The 20,228-nt window shown below is 42.0% G+C and overlaps 2 protein-coding genes across 2 annotated transcripts; both read left to right on the top strand.

Moving 5' to 3' along the window:
* Positions 1-1,553: 1,553 nt before the first annotated feature.
* Positions 1,554-13,024, top strand: naa40 (N-alpha-acetyltransferase 40, NatD catalytic subunit). The gene is made up of 8 exons (XM_080051699.1): positions 1,554-1,902; positions 5,013-5,108; positions 7,844-7,896; positions 8,103-8,198; positions 8,682-8,840; positions 8,925-9,008; positions 9,188-9,265; positions 9,647-13,024. The coding sequence occupies exons 1-8, from the start codon at positions 1,897-1,899 to the stop codon at positions 9,792-9,794; spliced, it is 720 nt and encodes a 239-aa protein (XP_079907825.1). The 5' UTR covers positions 1,554-1,896; the 3' UTR covers positions 9,795-13,024.
* A 600-nt stretch (positions 13,025-13,624) lies between these two features.
* On the top strand, positions 13,625-18,716 carry b3gat3 (beta-1,3-glucuronyltransferase 3 (glucuronosyltransferase I)). Its single transcript, XM_080052283.1, has 8 exons — positions 13,625-13,766; positions 14,195-14,318; positions 14,927-15,107; positions 15,189-15,372; positions 15,539-15,700; positions 15,835-15,921; positions 16,261-16,464; positions 16,579-18,716. The coding sequence occupies exons 2-8, from the start codon at positions 14,225-14,227 to the stop codon at positions 16,675-16,677; spliced, it is 1,011 nt and encodes a 336-aa protein (XP_079908409.1). The 5' UTR covers positions 13,625-13,766; positions 14,195-14,224; the 3' UTR covers positions 16,678-18,716.
* Positions 18,717-20,228: the final 1,512 nt, after the last annotated feature.

Raw genomic sequence — 20,228 nt, 5'->3', positions numbered from 1 at the left:
TTAGTGACTACCAAGTTGGTCGCAAAGCCCATTGTAAACATCACACCTTAAGTCCCCCTACACAGCAGACACTGTTTTATGGTTTCTTATTGTCCTTGCAGCAGCAAATTGCAGGGTTAGTTCAGTCTCTAGCCGTAGGTAGTGACGGGGACGTCACATTTTAAGTGGGGGAGGATGTAACCCAGATATATTTTCAGTCAGCTAATGCTTTTCTGTAATATCACTGTTTTTGGTGTGTGTCTCTTTAAGGGTTACGACCACTTTATGTTGCGGCAGCTTTACGACTGCTGTTTTACGGTGTGTGTTATTGTTACCTTGGAGACGAAGTTTTCGCGGGTCTCTCTTCTTCAATGCACAAGCAGTGTGGTCAAGCTGTGATTATTCCGCTGTTTATTTTCTGAGTTTAAACTTGTTAACAAAAGTATTTAATTATAATATTTACTGTGCCAAATTACTCGTGTTGCTTTTGACAACATGCCGGAAGCTGTCGCTGAAGTGATACAAGAAGAACGTTAACAAGGAATCGCCACGCCGAGTGACTGGACATTGAGGAAACGTTGCCGCTGTTTCTGAGTGCTGTTCCAGGGGCTCGTGAGCTCGTGAGGAGCCGTCGACATCCTTTGAGTATCCCGAGGAGTGCAGGCAACAATATTAAACCACCACACACACATATATAGAGCTCTATATAATATTATTGCTGGCCAGCACTTAACTTTACTTTATTATTTTTTGGAGACAATACAAGGACATTTCAGGATATTTCTATTTTTTTGGATAAGAAGACCGCTCGGTAATTTTGTTTTGTTTGTTTTATGGACTGTGTGAAAGAAGACCGTTCGGTATTCATTTTGTTTTCATGAACTAAGAAAGAGACAATTTATATAAGAGAACGAGCAACATCTCGTCAGGTTATTAGTACGGAATAACAGGTTTGTTTTGAGACTGTTTTGATATTTGGTTTAACTACATTAACAAAGGGAAATATATTTTATTTTTGTATTTTATTTTCTTATTCTAATTGAGGGTTTATCAAAATATAATTACATGTCTACATGATTTAAAGCACACTGTTACAAGGTTTTTCCTGGTTTCATAAGGACAAAGTAGGATGCATTTCAGTCCAGTACTTGAATAAATCTGGATGATAGTAAACTGCTATCGTAACCCGAGTAAATTCTGTTTATTGGTTACAAATGCACCACTGACAATTGTCCAACATAATATATAATAATAAAACGATCTATATTGATCTTAACATTCTTGCTGCAAAATTGGTACTTTCACTTTTGAAGCACATTTTGGTGCTGATCAGAACAATTAAGAACGGACAAAAGTATGACAAATGTTTATTATTTTAAAAAAAATATGCATTTTCCTAAATAAATAATGAAAAAAACTCAACAGAAATACATATTACAGTCGCATTTTCTACTTTCCCCCAAATGTTTTGGAGTAGGGCAATGCAATTATTGAAAGTCCATATGAGACGCACTGTAATTATAGGATCTGAGAAGTCGGAGCTCGTGAAGAGAACGTGAACGCGGCATGGTTGGACGTCGGAGACGAGAGGAAAGAAAAGGGGCAGAGGAAGGGACCTGTGATAAATTCAGCCTCTCGCACTCTTGGCGCCAATCCGATTTACAGAGGGAAAAAAATCATTTTTCATTGACGTTTTAATAAAATTTGCGGCCCACTGCTGCCTCTGCCACGGCCCGTCGGTCGGTGCTACAGCCAGCTAGCCTCGTTAGCACGTTATCTACCGTACCGTTGTCATATTAATGTGGCCCCATTCTCCCTGTCTGTAGTCACGATACTAATAAGTCAGCAACAGTCGGGCGCGGGGACAATAGAGGTGTGTTTCTCCGAGGTGACCGACAACACACAAAGACGAAGAAAATGGGGGTGAGTTGTGTGTGTTTTTGCTTTGCACCGTGCGAGGTTGCACAAGGAAAGGTGGATGTGTTTGGAATGATGGTAAGAGGAGAGAAAGAAAAGAAGGAAGGGAGCTGGTGGTGGGGGAAGAAGGGACACCATGGTGGATGGATGTAGTTAAAGGTGTTTGTTGGCACCGAGACGTTATTTGGCTGCGTTAGCCATTTAACTGTCTCCACATACTGTAGCTTTGGTAGCATTGTAGCGTTAGCCCAAGCACACGCTTAGCTTTGAAGCGGCGTTTTCAGCACTAATACTGCATTGTCCTTTCCGCTGTACACAGTTAACTTCCCCCGGTGTGTGTTGTGCCATTGTTAGCGCGCTAGCCGTGCTAGCCACTTAGGAATGCCATGTTAATGACGAGTGCTGTGCTAGCTATTACTGCTAATCACATACCCTGTGTCTTGTGTGTTCATTTATCCAACAAGCTACTGTGTTTTTTTTTTCTTTGTAATAAACCCAGGCTCGTTGGATGTGATTAATGTACTTCTCGTCGCCAGCCAGGCCTGCACTCATGCTTCAGAGCTTACTTTAGTTGCCTTTAACTTCAGCTAGTCTCTGCAGGGCACACTTGAGTTTATCCTCCACTTTCACTCCGGATAAACCAATCCACGTGTTTGCACAGCCCCAGCTCAGCCACGAAGCCTCTCTGTGCTTGGTACAGGGTTATTACTCCCAGCAAAAGTCGGCAATTCAATGCATTCCTTCCCATTACTAGTTACCTCCCCCTGCTTGGATCTGAATCTAATGAATTATTCTGGCAAACTTCTTCTTGTTTGACAAAGAGGCATCAGTGCACCATGTCTGCACGGTCACTGAAAACTTGACTAAACATGCTAGAAATACACGGGGCTTCCCTAGACGGGTTTGAATTTTTTTCCTATGATGGTTGATTTCAATTATTATAATTAATAAAAATGCCCATTACAATCTCCCAGATACCAGTGTAATGTCTTCACATGGCTCATTTCGAAGTGTATATAGATATATATAATGCAGAGTAGCACCAACCTTACATTTGACATTGTTCTATGTTTATTCTTAGATAAATATAAATGACCTTAATTATTTATGTTATCAAAATGGTGGCAGATTATCTTCTGTGGTTGATGGCTAATCCTTTTAGTAGTACTGTGAAGGCGTGTACCCCCCCCCCCACCCAGGAGGTAGTGCTGCCGGAAACCCTGAGGTTAAATTAAAGCATCAATCCACTTCTACTCTTAGCGAATGAGTGCTAATTGTTTCTATACATTACTGGTGTCAATAACTAGAGAGACTGCTCATAATCACTATTTATGCTAGTCTGTGAGAAGCATTGGAAGCAGCTGCTTAAGTGTGTGCTCTCTGTCTCTCTCCATTGCAAGGCATGGATGGATGCAGTAGTCGAGTCATTTGTTTGAATTATGGCTGCACCATTGCTGAAACTGGCATTGGACATGAGGAGGCTTAATCAGAGTATTAGTAGTAGAGAAATGTTCTTACAATACTACCGTCCCACAGCGAGAGGCCATATGCAACGTCAGCAACATAAACACTCCAGCTGCTTTACACCGGGGTGACAAATGTTGGTGATAAAAGCTACTGATAGGAATGTAGAATGCTCTTGCTTTTTTATATATATATATAGGCGTCATGCTAATTTCTTTGTATGGTAGTTTGGCTGTATAGGTGACCACTACGTTTTGTTTTGCGTTACTGAATTTGTAAAATTGCTCTTTATTCATACAGTGATCCCTTACATAATGTGCGCGTTTCGTAAAGCCGATCTCTCAGTCAGATGTAGTGCATGTAATCGGTGAATAAACTTATTGTAGTATCCAGAAATTTTTATCCAATCAGAAGTGAGCACGCTACATACCAACACTCGTCTCAGTCATATATACTACACTCAACAAAAATATAAACGCAACACTTTTGTTTTTGCTCCCATTTTTCATGAGATGGACTTAAAGATCTAAAATTCATTCCAGATACACAATTGTACCATTTCTCTCAAACATTGTTCACAAATCTGTCTAAATGTGTGATAGTGAGCACTTCTGCTTTGCTGAGATAATCCATCCCACCTCACAGGTGTGCCACATCAAGATGCTGATCTGACATCATGATTAGTGCACAGGTGTGCCTTAGACTGTCCACAATAAAAGGCCACTCTGAAATGTGACCACAATTTGCCTCATGCAGTGCAACACATCTTCTTCGCATAGAGTTTATCAGATTGTCAATTGTGGCCTGTGGAATGTTGGTCCACTCCTCTTCAATGGCTGTGCGAAGTTGCTGGAGACGGCTTATGGTGGAGAAATGAACATTCAATGCACGAGCAACAGATCTGGTTGACATTCCTGCTGGCAGCATGCCAATTGCACGCTCCCTCAATGCTTGTGGCATTTTGCTGTGAGACAAAACTGCACATTTCAGGGTGGCCTTTTATTGTGGACAGTCTAAGGCACACCTGTGCACTAATCATGATGTCAGATCAGCATCTTGATGTGGCACACCTGTGAGGTGGGATGGATTATCTCAGCAAAGCAGAAGTGCTCACTATCACACATTCAGACAGATTTGTGAACAATGTTTGAGAGAAATGGTACAATTGTGTATCTGGAATGAATTTTAGATCTTAAAGTCCATCTCATGAAAAATGGGAGCAAAAACAAAAGTGTTGCGTTTATATTTTTGTTGAGTGTATATACACTCCATGGTCTCACTGGCGGAGCAGGTAAAAATCCTTCCCAATGTCTGTTTTGATGGTTTTTATCATGTTTTATCACACTTTTGGATCTGAGACGATGCTAGATAACTTGCTGCTTGAAGACCACAGTGCATTAATGTGGTGACGTAGGGATGAGCGAGGGGACTGCTAACTGCAGTAACTGACAGGAAGTTAGCTAAAAGAACCATTCCGCTTACAGCACCTTAAGTGACACAAAAAGCAAAATATCCTCAATACATTTTGATAAATAAATAATTGCAGGTCTTTGTTTCATTCTTTTCAATCCACCTCTCTTCCATTTTGTGCCTTTTTTCACTCCTGCATGTCTGATATGATCTAAACATCCCCCCTTATTTCCTGTGTTCAGAGGAAGTCTAACAGAGCAAAGGAGAAGAAAGCCCGGCGTCAGGAGGAGAGGGCCGCCATGGACGCCGTCTGTGCCAAAGTGGAGGCAGCCAATAAGGTGATTTCTGTTTGCATAAAGTTACCAGTTAAGTACCTGGGGCCTATCCGAAAAGTCCAATCTCCTAACCTATAAGCCTCCTTTCCTATGCCTTAACCCCTAAACGTCATCGGGGTTAAGGAGAGATGAAAGGTGCTTCCTATCGAACATAGGAAAGGACAGCACTGTTTCAAATGAATTCGACTCCACTTTTCCTAACCGACGTCATTGCGCGACGGCGAGTATTGCTGACGTGAGTCACTAGCGTGAAACTACACTATAGCCTATTCTCCGAAAATTGACCACAACAAGCGCTCGTTTGATCCATGCGTTCTTTTCATATTGATTTTAATCAGGTTGTCGCCAACAGAGTGAGAATCACTCCCATATATCCCAATTCACATGTGGAATAAAAAGAGGCTACACTTGTGTTGATGTTGAAATGAACTGCCCCCAGTAACTTCATTAAATGTGAAGTTGGTATTTTATTTTCTTATGGTGTAAATTATGTGCTACGAAAATAACTATTATGATGTTGGTCTTTTATGAGTTCTTTATTATCTTTAGCCTGTGTGTGTGTGTGTGTGTGTGTGTGTGGGGGGGGGGGGGTATTTTGTTTTAGCCGAGTTAAATCTTCCTCTCTTCTCCTCTCTTCTGTTTTACCTCTCGTTCGTATTCGTGTAGAGTCGGTAAACTCCGGCGGTGGCCTGTTGCTTTAAATCTTGCCGCCGTAAAGGATTATGGGATACCACTATCTCCTTTCCTTTAGCATAGGTTGGTCAGGAGTAACCTATGCTAAAGGAGGGTTAAAGGATGAATCGAGGCTCCTTTCCTAAGCATTTGGAGAATTCGGATCACCTATCCGCCGAGTACTTCCGGTTCATCTCGATAGGAAAGGAAATTTCCTATGCAAAAAAAAGTTTTCGGATAGGCCCCTGGAGTCAAATATTTAAGGAATTGGAATTGTCTTTAAGCGAAGGTAGTTCAGCTGTTTGGGGACTGCAAAACAAGCGCTCAATTTTCATGTGCACGTGGCCATTTCAAATGCCTCTTCAGGCTTTCCAGTGCATTCAGGTTGCATCACGTACTGATCTTAAAACCTCCTGGGAAACTTAGACAAAATGATTTACAATAGGCAGAGCGGAACCTCCTGTATATATGAACAGTACAAAATCAAAGTTTATTTGGCTTCCCCATCGTCATATTACCATTACTAATCTTACATAGTCTCACATAAATACATTACCTTATTGCGACACATCCGCTGTCTCTCTTCATGTACTTATTTAATTGCTTACAAAACGAATGCACACACCGCCGGCACGCGCTGGTGTCTTAAAAAACATTACAGCCTTTATCTCAAGGTGTGGCCTAGAATCAGCAAAAACTTCTCATTGCTACTTTAAATAGGTATTAGGGTGAACTAAAGTAAGTTCACCAAAAGAACAGTCTGGTATTAAAAAACAGTGGCATACGTTTCTTTATGTATGATTTAAGCTGCATTATTAATTCTATTAAATCAAATAGAACACACAGCGCCTGTAGCTTGGAAGTGGGCTGGAGCATTAGTCCTTGTTGAAGCCTGTGGGGGTGAACACAGCTCACACACTCACCTCGAGCTGAGCTGTAGCTGTGTCCTCAACAAGTTCCTAACTAGCTTGGCTTGCTGTTACTTTTCTGTGTCACTTTGTCCCAAAATGGGGCACTCTGTTCTGCATGCTGTTCTCTCTCTCTCCCCCGCCCCCCCTTCCCACTGTTGATGTGCCAACGGAGAAGGAATGCAAGACATTCTCCTAAGTAACATTTATTTTTGTTTATGCTCCGCCAACAGTAAATAATCTTGACTTGTTAAAAATACACATTTTAACCAATTCCTTGTTGCTCCTCCTAAGTGTTCAAATAGAGGAGAAGTATGGCTGGATTACTGAACAGGTTAGGCACAGGCCCAGAGGCCCAAATGGTTGGACGGCCACTAAACCAAGGGCTGATGACCTGATTTAGTATTTTATTCCTATTCCTAAATATCTTCTGATATCAACTCAGTCTGAACTGATATTTATTTCCTGCAATACCGCTGCAGAGTTCAGAAGTCCATGCCAAGGGGTCCCATGTTTTATAATCTGTGTAAAAAGACTGGTATTCTTGATTTAAAATGGTTTACTCTCAGGACCAAAGAAGAGCTGACTTTGTGAAAGCTTATTATGAGTGACTAATAAGGCTTTAACTAATAGCCCTGTAATTTCCCCGTCTGTATTGGCCCTGTTTCTCCAATTTCAGCCTAAGGGAGGGTATGGTTAGAGACGAAGTCTCTTTTCCCCTCTTATTTTGGGGGGTTTATTACATCCACAAGTAAAAGAAACGTTTACCATCATTTATGAAAATGGCCAACCCTAACATTTGACAAGCCATGAGGCACCACATTTTGAGAATTTTGCCTAAATCAGTTTTTTAAGAGTTGCTGATTTCTGGACATCAAACAATCAAAAAATAACTTAGTATTTTAGCTATACACAATGATATTTTAAGAATTGTCAAGACATCGTAAATCATTCAAAACCATGGCTAATTTAAAGCCACGCCCCCAGTATATTTTTAAATATGTGTGTACTACATCAAATAACTTAACTAGAATAGCCAGCATTGAATAAGGGGTAGGGAGGCATTGTATTAACTGTCGTGCATAGAAGTGGGAAAGATGAGATAATTTTCTGTCTTTGAAACTCCCTTGAGCTAATTTAGCCTTTCTCTCCTTACAGCTCGATGACCCACTGGCCGCCTTTCCTGCCTTCAAAAAATATGACAGAAATGGGTACGCATCGCTTTGTACGCCTACAAATGACTTTTCCCACTGTTTCATGACCTACACACATTATTTAATATTCTCTATTGAGATCTGCTGATGGTACGTATGTCCGTCCTTGTCTTTGTCCATCCCTTAACTTTGCTACAGCGTACTACACACACCCACACATTGTTCACATGTTACTGACCCTGTCCACTTGTCCTCCCGTCCAGGCTAAACCTGCAGATAGAGTGTAAGAGAGTGACCACCCTCAACCCGCTGTCTGTGGAGTGGGCCTTCGAACTCACCAGAGCCAACATGCAGACACTGTAAGACCCCCCCCCCCCTGTTCTATCCCGTTCTTGTATTTTTAAAGGTGTAGTTCAGGAACAGAGAGATGAATTCAGAGGCTCACGTCCATACGATTGGTAGAGTAAACAGCCCTGGAAGGAAATGTGGACGCGGCCTGACATTCCTTGTGTGTAGGAGAAATGGTGAGTGACAGAGTAAGATGTGGATCAGAGTGGTTTTCTTAATGAGTATTAATGGGACCATACGCAGAGGAAAAAGCAGACAGATTTGAGAGATGGAGAGGCAGAGAAATGAGTGCACTTTAGCTTTGCCTGAATTTAAATGGTGTTCCGTTTAGGCAAAATGGCAGCCACTCATTGGAAACTTAATTTGTCCCATTTAAGAAGAACGTGTCCCTTTTCCGAGCAGACCCAATGACGGGGGAGAAATGCGTAAGGGGTAAAATTAGCCCAGCAGGTAACGCTCCAGTTGACCCATTTTCTCTTTCTTTTTTTTTGCAGGTATGAGCAGAGCGAGTGGGGCTGGAAGGAGAGGGAAAAGAGGGATGAGATGAACGACGAGAGGGCGTGGTATCTGCTGGCCCGTGACGGAGACTCCGCCCCCGTGGCCTTCTCTCACTTCCGATTCGACGTGGAGTGCGGGGAGGAGGTTTGTTATTGGTGAGGATGGAAGTTCCAGCGGTAGCTCTAATTTTGGGCTCCTTGGTCTGATCTGGTCTAACTTGCTGTTTATGACCTTTCCAGCTACGAGGTGCAGCTAGAGAGCAGAGTGCGGAGGAAAGGACTCGGCAAGTTCCTCATCCAGATACTACAGCTCATCGCTAACAGGTAACCATCTAGCTGTGTGACAGTGTAAACAAATAACCAAGTTTTGTCAACAAATTCCACAAAAAGAACAAGACTGTAAGCAAACCAACATGGGTGTAACCAACATTCAATGCGTTTCCTGAATGCCACATGTCAGTCATTTTAATGTAAGATTTGTTTCTTTTGCTCTTTCTGTCCAGTACACAGATGAAGAAAGTGATGCTGACAGTTTTCAAACATAACCATGGGGCTTACCAGTTCTTCAGAGAAGCTTTACAGTGAGTGTAACTTCTGACTTTACAGTGGGCAGCCTGTGGTAAATATGGAGGAATGGGAAGTTTTAATGTTAAACACAAGACTTGTTATTGATTGTAGTCAGATTTAGTGACTGTTTTCTTGCAATTTTAGGTATCATCAGGTCCTTGGAATAACGGGGGGGGGGGGGGTCACAAGTAGTTACTCTTTTTGTAAAAAATGTTATCTGGTGAGGGTGAAGTCTATACCATGTATTGAGTTTAAAAAAAAAATTCAGGCCAATAAATGCAAAAGAAGAAAGCACAAGTCTAAAAATGACAACAAACTCATCCGACCTCCTTCATCTTTGACAAACTAACCTCTTTCTCCCCCCCCCCCCCCCCCCTCTCTGTGTGCCTTTTCAGGTTTGAGATCGACGAGACTTCGCCGAGCATGTCTGGTTGCTGCGGCGACGACTGCTCCTACGAGATCCTGAGCCGGCGGACCAAACACGGCGAGGCCCAGGCGGGACACACCCACGGGGGCGGCCACTGCGGGGGCTGCTGCCACTGATTCCGCCCTAGGCTCCACACCCCTTTTTACGATTGGTTTAAAAAAAAAAAAAAAAGCCAGCAATTTTCATTCAAGGCTGTGTGTGAAAGCTTGAGCTGCCTGCTACTCTGTTTGTTTCTGAGTCTGAGCAGCCCAGTAGAAAGGCTATACCGGTGGTGGAATAACCTGGCTACAGATATCGATTATGGATTGAGATTTATGTGGGGTATTTTTTATTTTTTTTTAAATGTGTATTCCTGCTACGAAAGCGGTATGCAGTGTGAGCTTTCACACATAGCTCCTGTTTGTTTTTCTTTCCTACTTCTTCTTGGTCGAACGTCCAAGCCATGTTTTCTCATTCTTCTATCCCAGTTAATGATGACAATAGGTAGTTCCCAGTCGAGAACAACAAGCCAAGACATAGCTGACATCCTTATCATCTCCCAGTGTGCTATGCTGTAGTGTATCCAATGGTTCTGCAGCACTTCTTAAGCCAACTTGGGACCTAACATCAAATTAGTGGCCTGTGGCTGTATTATAGAAACTTACTACCTCTTGTCACGATTACTTAAAGACTAAATCGGATTTGATAGCAAATACTGACGAATCATGCTCTCACTCAGACCGCCATGTAAGCGAAGCAGATTATATATTTTTTAGAGTTAGTCCGTTTCTGTTATACAGCCCCTGATTTATTTTGGGACCCCACACTGGGGCTACAAGCTAGTTTCACCGTCCAAGAATAAGGCTGAATGTCACTCACATTTGGGTCCCAGGAAAACCAGTCTGAGAAGCCCTGCTGTACTGTTAACATCACTGTTTTGAACCACAACCAGCCCATAATGCTACTGTTAAAACATGACAGTACAGCATTAGCGCTGCCCATCTTCTCTGTTCAGGTCACACCTAAATGTATCGTCATCTCCCCTGGTTTTAATCTTTAAGAAGCTTGCCTTTTTTTCGTTATTATCCTTTCCCCGCCCCAGTGAAACGGGTAGAAAATCTTAATGGTCATCATAATTCGCTCCTGTAAATCTGCGTCCAACCCAGAAAAATGATCGCAGTGTGACCCTCCTGCTCCTTCAGAAGTTCAACTTGCTTGCAGCCATATTTTCCTTATCAGAGGTACATGTCATTCAATCTCTTTCACCCTCTCTCCCCACCCTCTTTCTCTTGTGTCTTGCTGGGTTATCCCCGTGCTCAGTTAAATTGTATTGCTCTTATCTTTAGCATCCTTTTTGAGCAATCCTGTCACTCCTGCTTGCCTATTTGTTAAGTCCGTTTCTAAGAGGTACTAATGATAAACAAGTTGATGTTGACGCTACCTTTAGATATATTTAAAAAAAGAACTCAAACCATCCTCCATCCTGTCTCGTACATATTGTGTTAGCATGAGCGAATCATATTGATTTAACATGGATGAGGATTGGTGGAAGTCACCAATTCATTGTATGGGCAATGGGAAGCAGATGAATGCTCCTAACTCATTAGCTGAATGAAAGGAGAAACGGATGATGGAGGTTATTGCAGAGTGCTGAAAGTGTTTTTTTATGGTTATTCCTCTTTCTCTCACATTTGTCACCTGTTTTTCCCAGCACACTGCATTAGTTTGCATGATACAGCTTCAATGTTTGAACATGTGTCTAACACCCTCATGTGGGTCTGATGGCATCACTTAGACATTTCATACAAATCCCCCAGGAACAAGGGTGCATGTTATAGACGTACAGGAACAGGAGATTTATATATATTTTTAAAGTCAATGCTGAGGTTGGATATTTCTTTAAAGCATCTTGGAACACGGTCAGAACTGTAAGATTTTTTTAAGGAGTTACACTTGGCATTTGTAGATCCCATATTGCTAGCCAACCTAGAAAGGCTGCTGTAACCACTTCGGTGTTGTCGACTCCGTATCCGTTAACAAAGCCTTCAGTGTATTTTTGGACAGTTAAGAGAGTGAGTTGGCTGCATCATCAGCCCTATCTAGAAACCATCATCAAAACCTTAAATTCCAGGACCGTTGTCTGTTTGTACGGATTTCTTCTTGTAGGCCGAAGGAGTAAAAAGATGTTACTTTATTACACTTCGGAATGTAAAGCTTCCTGTATCTAGAGTGGCAGTGAAAGGCTTCGATTGGTACATTTTGAAATGTTTTTCTTAAAGAGGTCAACTCAATATCTGGTTGAAGAATGTGAGACAGGGGAAACTGAAATGTGAAGAAATGTCCTTGGAAAGACTTTGAAATTATCTGTTTTACACAAGAACAAAATGCGGTGTCTGTGGGAAAAAGTGGAGTGACAGTTTCTGGCTGTTCCAGACTAGGTATAGACAAAAATAAATAAATAAAAATGCACCTGGAGATGACATATCAGTGTCTCATGTTTGTTTGATCATGATCAACAGACAAAAACAGTTAAACACATTGCTAGTTTTAGTTCTAGACTACCTTCTGATTAGTACACTAAACCATTTTTTGTACTGCGTAGGCTACAATTTTAAAGGAGATGTTGTACATAGTGGTAGTATATCAACTGACCGACAGCCTCTTTCTCTCAGGTTATTCAAACGTAATTAAACCTCATCTGTCTCACTCAGCTGCCACGTTGTAATTTTCGCTGGATTGGATTGGACGCAGCTCTGGCCTAGAGTCAGTTTTTGTGTGTCATGCCATAGTATTTAAAGAAAGTGATTTGAGGAACTATCTTAAGGTTCTACTTTTATCACAACTAGGAAAGTGACAGCCCCGCTTTCAGGAGATGGTGTTAGTTGATCTGTTGTAGTACAATGAAATGGCTACTGAGCTCTTTAAATTGTATGAAAGTGGATATGTGACACAAAGTTGGAACTGACCCTAGATCAGTGCTCAGTTGCTACATTCGGTCCAGCAGGGTGGGCTTTCTTTAAAAAAAAAAAAAAAAAGGCTCATTTCAAAATGCTTCTGTAAAAATCCCTTCAGTTCAAAACGAGCCTAAACTTTACCAGTTTATTTTAAGTCAGTGAATACTCTTTATTTTAGAAAAAAAGTTACGTACCCCTCACAAAATCATAAATCCTTCTCTTGGTCTTTTCTCCATGTGTGTGTATATATAAGCTGTTGTGGATCCATCTTAATTTTAATTTTTTTTGGCCTTTTACAGGTACAACACTTTTTTTTAAACATGAATTTAAAATAATAAACTCAATGTTTGAGAGTTAGTGTAACAGTCCTGTCCATAAAACGACAATGAAAGGGAAAACAGTCATTATGCCTTGTCAGTGTTTTATTTGTATGTTACAAATAAAGGAAAGTTGTTTGACTTTTCAAGCGATGCTCTCTTGTTTTTTTTCTCATTCATGATGGTCTTTAATTTATTTTTTTCCAAAGTGACTGAATAGGATTATACAGGAGCCCGTTTGTGCGTAGAAATGGGCTTCCCTTTCAATAACTGTTTTCTTACACTACATTTATGAATTATAGTCTTATTTCTTTTTATCCAAGGTACTAAACAGGAATTTATAGAATTGCATGTCTGCCCGGAAAAATAAAGAATAGTAAGGTTAATTAAGGATGTTAGAAATATGGCAAAATTATAGGAATTATAAATTGTGGAAGGTAAAAACTACGGTAACTATATGTTAAGTTAAACATTTAGTAATTAAAGAAAAGATTGTAGAAATATTGCCCGACAGCTACGGTCATAACTATTTATGTTTTCATAGGCTTCACTTGGGCAACCCATATATAATTAGGCTCCTGCTGGAATGCGGAACTATTTGTGACTGTAAATGTTCCGAAGGGACTCCTTTTCTGCGTTGCGCTGAAACCGGAAGATGTTGGTACATTGCATGGACATAAAAAAAAATGTCCTAGCTTGAGTGTAGCGAGCTTAACCGAATGAATGGATGCTCTGGTGCACTGAGGTGCCTTTGGCCACAACTGTGACAAGATGACATGAACGTTTAAACTCGTGTCTTGACTCCACCGCTCCTCTCTATCACGGTTTCCCGCCTCCGGTGAGTTTGAGACAACAGTCGAGCTGTTTTTATGTTACAAAAAATGTCAGGCTAGCATAGCTTAGCTACCACTGATTCATCATCAAGTTAAATGCACATTCATGATAGCCGACCTCTCAGGACTAGCGTACTCACACAGCCACCCCTAGCTTCAAAGTTTTATATTTAGGCTCAAACATAAATAGTATATAAACACTTGAAAGGCTAATGTTGCCGGGAAAGCCCTCTTAGCTACTATAGCTAGTAATTATCTAGCTGGCATACATGTAGAGAAACTAAATTTTCAACTCATCGTAACGCCTTTAGTTCCTTAGGTCCTTAGTTACAGGCTTCACAACTAAGACTAAAATGAAAAAACCCATAAAGGTGTAAAAGATAATGAAAATATAGCCCTGCGACTAGCAGTGTTTACCATGTCATCCCTTCAGCCGGTCAGGGTGTTTTCGTGCTAGGGTGCCATGGCAACGAGGATGAAGCTGAAGCTGAAGACTGTGTTTGTGCTCTACTTCATGGTCTCCCTCATGGGCCTCGTCTATGCTCTGATGCAGCTTGGTAAGTGCTCGCCAAACAGTCTCAACCAAGTGAATAAGCTGTCCAATATACTGTATTATCAAGTCACTCTTGACGGGGCTGAAAAAAAGAGAACTACTTCCATGAAAAGGTCACTTTGTTAGTCAACAGAAATATATACCCACTGAATGCTGTATACTTTGGGTGAAAATACCCTTGTCTTGTCACTGCCAAATATACACATGTTAAACCACTCTACCGTCACAATGAACACAATTTACTTGTAAGGTTTTCAAATATACATTTTCATGAGATTTAATGTGTAAAAGTAGAGAAAATGAGTGTGAAATTGGAGTCAGATAAGGGACCAACATTTCTCTGTTCGGGCTTAAAAATCTTTAAGATAAAAGAAGAGACATAAATTGTATGCGAGAATATGTATGTTCTTTTCCGTTTTTTTTTACTCCATGTTAGTAAAACGGCTATGTTGGGCCGTCAGCATGTCTGTCTCCTGCTTATTACTCATTGTTATAACAGTAATTACCTCAAACTATGTTGTGTCGGTTCCTTTAATTTGATGTTTAAGAAGTTCTCTTCTCTGCTTTTATACTTCTAACTATCTTGGCTGTTGTGTCCTTAACACGTTGCAGGTCAGCGCTGCGACTGCACAGAGCACGACATGCCCAAAGACCGTACCATATCCCGTCTGCGGGGGGAGCTACACCGCCTTCAGGAGACATTAAGGAAGTCAGATGCCACAAAGCAGCCCCACAACCAGCCGGCCAAGCCCCCGCTGCCCACCATCTTTGTCATCACCCCGACATACGCAAGGTAAAACATTAGCCCATTTCCCTAAACCGTTGCTGTCCTGTTTCTCGTTCACACATAAACACAGCGTCTCACTCCGTCCAGGTTTGTGCAGAAGGCGGAGCTGACTCGCATGTCGCAGACCTTCCTCCATGTTCCTCAGCTCCACTGGATCGTGGTGGAGGACTCGCCTCACAAGACTCCTCTGGTGGCTGAGCTCCTGGTGAAGAGCGGCCTGACCTACACACACCTGCACATGCCCACCAACAAGGACCGCAAGCTGCAGGAGGTAGATGGAGACGGCAAGGATCTGTAGAAACTAAGGGTGGCCCAGACTAAGAATCTAGTGGGGGGGGGATCAGTCTCCATACATTTAAATTGAGTATTTTCCCTCATTCAAGTGTTAAAAAAAGAGCATTTTTAAAGTTTCTAAATGTTTTCCCTCTCCACCTCAGGGTGACCCCAGCTGGCTGAAGCCTCGTGGAGTGGAGCAGAGGAACGAGGGTCTACGGTGGCTCAGAGAGGACAGAAGGGCTCAGCCAGGAGCAGACAGCCAGCAGGGAGTGGTTTACTTCGCCGATGATGACAACACGTACAGCCTGCAGTTATTTGAAGAGGTGGGCGTTGGAGCGTGAACGTGTTTATTTCCCTGATCCTCTTCACTGGGTGGTCGAGTCCAAAGCTGTACAAGCGTCTGTTTTTTTTCCCAACAAGGAACTAACAAGAAAATGTCCTCTTTGTCTTGTGTCAGATGAGGAGTACCCAGCGGGTGTCGGTGTGGCCGGTGGGGCTGGTTGGAGGGATGAAATATGAGAGGCCCGTGGTTGAAGGAGGAAAGGTGGGTGCCCCTTATGTTTGTGGACTTAAAGGAACAGTACTGAAAGATGAGTTACCCTAACGAAGATTGTGTTTTTCTTTTGTAAGCCCTGAATGAGCTTAGTGTCTTTTATATGAAATCATTAGAAATTTCAAAAAGTATAAAGACTATGATTCAGATAAGTGTATCGTGATGTATAACTGTATAACGTGGTCTGAACTCAAGCATATTTACAACTGATATCTGTTAGTATCAACACTTTTCTTTTCATAAAACCATAAACGTTTCTTTCAATGTCTAATCAGAACCACTTCTAAATATTACTTATACAAAATATTGCATTTGTGTTTTGGGATGAAGGTGGTTCGTTTCCACACTGGCTGGCGTCCCAGCCGTCCCTTCCCGATGGACATGGCCGGCTTCGCTGTCTCTCTCAAGCTGGTCCTGGCCAATCAAGAGGCCTGCTTTGACGGAGAGGCACCAATGGGCTTCCTGGAAAGTAGCTTCCTTCAGGGATTGGTTACCATGGACGAACTGGAGCCCAAAGCGGACAACTGCTCCAAAGTATGAGCGTGATACAGAGAACCTTAACCATCATTTTGCAGAATTTAAAAAAAAATAATTGTATTTAATTTATTGTCTGTTCATTGTTTGTGTGTGTCTGTGTGTGTTTTATAGGTGCTGGTGTGGCACACACGAACAGAGAAACCCAAGATGAAGAGGGAGGATGCTCTGCAGGCTCAGGGGCTTGGTTCAGACCCTGCAGTGGAGGTCTGAGGAACACACTCACACTCACATATTGTAAAGCGTACTCTGCTGATAGATGCTGCCTATGTAACTCTGTGTTGTTGTAAATACTGTAAAACAGAAACATATCTGTTAAGCCCTTATCTCACTGGGCTGCGACTGTTTGCGACAAGTTGGAGACACAAAATAGCGACAAAATATGCCAATTTGCGACAATTTTCACTTGCAGTCTCACTGAGTTGCTACTTACGACACGTTTGCGAATGTCCTTGCCGAGAGGTCGCATTTATGTCTCACGAACGTCTGGCGAGTGTCGCACGAACGGAATGTCAGTCTCATTTTTGTCTCAAAGCAGTCGCAATTTAGTTTCATATGTCGCCAAACCATCGCAAAGTTGTCAAACACTCCTCGCACTTTCTGACTCGCGGAGACTAAATTGAGAAGGGTTTGCGACGCGTGCGACACACCTGCGAGGAATCTGAGACTATTTTGAGACTGATTTGTCGCACACTTTTTTTGAACATGTTCAAAATTCATGCAACAGGACTGCGCGGCTCTGCGACTCATGCGAGGAAATTGAGACCTCCGCGAACGTTTGGAGACAGTTTAGAGACTCGTTTGCGAATGCAGTCTCCAACTTGTCGCAAACAGTCGCAGCCCAGTGAGATAGGGGCTTTAGAGGTGACTAAATTGACATGGTTATGACTGATGTCATATGTCTTATGAAGTTGTTTTTTTTTGTCTCGGGTAGTGTGTGTGTGAGTGTGAGAGTGTTTGTGTTTGTGTGTGTATTGAGAGAGTGTATGTGTTGTTACAAATGAGCTGACTATATGTTGTATGTACGGATATGAGTTGTATTTGATATTTAGTGAGTTAATTTTAAAGTGGAGCAGCAGCAGCAAAGTGAATGAGGCCTGTAGTTTAGACAATTGCCTGATGGTGGCGCCAGTGTTAAATTTAGCAAAGCCATCCCGTGAATCCACCTGTACAATTTTACTTAAAGCTGGAGGCACGAAGCATTACTAATCACAGACAGTCCATACTTTCATCATTTGTAGGGTTTATGTGTGTTCTATAGAAATCTTGCTGTGTAACTCATTCCAGTTCGATTTTATTCTATTTATTTATTCTGGATTCAGCCTCCTGCCTCTGTTTCTTCTGTAACCAGCTCCTTGACTGATCTCTGTCTCCTGAGGACAAGTCCCAACGGAGCACTTTATCCATGCATGACTTCTATTTTAACACGATTAGTGTCTGTAAGACTGTATTCAGCCATGTAAATCATCATAGGCATGAAACTGATATGTATACCACCTGTTGAATCAACATGCTGGCATTTTCTGTCAATGTAATATTATTGAGGAGCAAATGTGCATTCTGCCTTGTATTTATTAATGCTCTCAAGCGCACACAGACATATGAAATACACAATGACATTCACACAACTGAATGTAGCTTTAGTGTAAAAGCTCAGAGCGAGAAGGCTAGTTTTTAACAATTGGCTGCAGTAGTGTGTATATTTTTAGTGATGACTTTTAAAATCATAAGGCGGGTAGACTGGGAACCACTTAGAATCTCTTAATAAAGGACCAACACGACACTACTGGAGCTTATATGAATAACTCCTGCAATAAACGCATATGAATCACGACGTTCATGTAACATTTGCACCACAAGAAAAATACTTGAATTTGCTCTTTTAATAGGCAGGAAATCCCTGGTACATCACAGTAGCAGCATTGCCATGGTGTATTTGGCAAAGCCAGGAAAAGCTTCAAATATGAATTGAGCTGCTCAAGCTGTGCTTGGTTGAATGTCTTCCATGACGCCTTCAAGGAGTCTGAAGAAGACAGAGCAAAAAAACCGAGTGCTCCTCAGCCACTGTTGTATAATAATGTAATGTAGTGCCTGCTTCAGTGTAATTAATGCCTGTAAGTAAGTTCCCTACCGGTGTCCAATGTATTTATTACTGTAATATTGTATAATGTGATCATGTCTGTCCCTGGCCTTGGAAATAAACCTAGACCATGTTAAAACATGTTTTTTTGGATTTTATTGATTTACTCTTTTATCTCCAACATTGCATTGTTCAACAAAATGTGACTATATTGTGGCTTAACTCTTTTGATTGTACTTGTCCAGGTTTGTAGATACCCGAGAGAGAAACCTCTGTTAGCCAGGTGTGTTTTGACAAAAGGGGGGGGGGAATGCAAAGTATTGGTCCGAAATTTGATTGTAAATTAGGAATAAAAAAAGGAAAAACCGATAACCATGAATTGTCTTTCTCTGCACTAAGCAAATGTCTGTGAACATTGTTTTACTTGAGCGTTTGTAATTGCCTTGGCTGTTGTGTCCCTAACAATTTGCTCCTTGGCTGGCAAGGTTTATATTTGGTTGCCCACAGCATTGAAACATTGTTGGAACCAGTGTCTTGATGAGGGATGTCTCATTTGAAACACAGCCAACAGCACATCTGTTCCCTGATCGAGTGAGTAAGGCATCACTTAACGGTGTCCCACTTTACAGACGTTTCTTACAGCGTGTCTGTGACCATTATCCCTTTTGTCTGTCTCTTTATGATCTTTATGAACACAGTGTAAACAAATAAAAAAATATATATCTTGTCCCTGCTTGGCTGTGCCCATGGCAACCTGCTCCCAACGTCCGGTCTGTGATTACCCACGTGGGCGGATTCTCTTACCTCAGCCATGTTTTTGAATTTTTTTCAAACATCTGTTTGATTGACAGCTCTTACGCCCCTGCTTGTTGACCATATATGGAGTGTTAGGCAGGTGTGAGTCTGCCTCATCGACCCAACACACGGGCTGTGTCTTGATTCAGGGGTTGCGGTCTTGGAACCGGCCTCGTAGGCTGCATTTGAAGACCGATTGCGTCATAGCGGCGCGCAAAGGCTGTCCCATTTGAAAGGCTCCTTGCAAGGCTCCTCATATGCGGTCGTGAAATGCAGCCTTCGTTTCACGGTTTTGAAGCAGTTTTGAAGGCTGCATCAGATGTATCCTTCGTGGCCCAACATATCCCAAGATTCATTGCGTTTTTTTCAGAGATTGCATAAAATAAAATAAAAAATAACAAAACAGCAACGTGTTGCTCCATCTTCTTAACTTTTATCTTCCTTTCTTTTTTTCTTGTACTTTTTTTTCTTTTCGTCTGGTAGACAACTTATTTTTCTTTTTTCCTCCGCTGACAGGGCTGTCTCCGTTGGCAGCAATCAGGGTTGCTAGGCAGCACAGGAGCGGCGAGTCGTCACGCAAGGTAACGGCTTGTTACGTAAACCGGAAATGCTCGTAAACGGAGACCTGCGGAGACCGTCTCGTTTAACAAGGCTCGTTGGCCTTAAAACCGGCCTTAAAATCGGCCTTCATAGGCTATAGCCTTCATAGACCGCGAGACTGCGTCCTACCAAGTGCGTGGTCTCTGAATCAAGACACAGCCACACTCAGAGGGATTGTTGATGAAGGGCCACTGGGTGGTGAGTAAGAGGAGTTGAAGTCATACAATGAGATGTGGTTCATCCGCAATGATTCACAAGTAGATTTGCACGCACGTAAACCCCTGTAGAC

The sequence above is a fragment of the Ammodytes marinus genome (genome assembly GCF_949987685.1).
Source record: "Ammodytes marinus genome assembly, chromosome: 23".
NCBI lineage: Eukaryota > Metazoa > Chordata > Actinopteri > Uranoscopiformes > Ammodytidae > Ammodytes > Ammodytes marinus.
Note: the sequence above shows the minus strand (reverse complement) of the source record. Positions and strands in the feature narration are given on the sequence as shown.

Excerpts from the sequence above, each read along its gene's own strand:
- naa40 (XM_080051699.1), top strand. Across the intron at positions 7,897-8,102 it reads AAAAAATATGACAGAAATGG|GCTAAACCTGCAGATAGAGT; the intron begins GTACGCATCGCT and ends CCTCCCGTCCAG. Across the intron at positions 9,266-9,646 it reads TTCTTCAGAGAAGCTTTACA|GTTTGAGATCGACGAGACTT; the intron begins GTGAGTGTAACT and ends GTGCCTTTTCAG.
- b3gat3 (XM_080052283.1), top strand. The coding sequence starts at position 14,225 with ATGGCAACGAGGATGAAGCTGAAGCTGAAGACTGTGTTTGTGCTCTAC. Across the intron at positions 15,922-16,260 it reads CCGTGGTTGAAGGAGGAAAG|GTGGTTCGTTTCCACACTGG; the intron begins GTGGGTGCCCCT and ends TTTGGGATGAAG. Across the intron at positions 16,465-16,578 it reads AAGCGGACAACTGCTCCAAA|GTGCTGGTGTGGCACACACG; the intron begins GTATGAGCGTGA and ends TGTGTTTTATAG.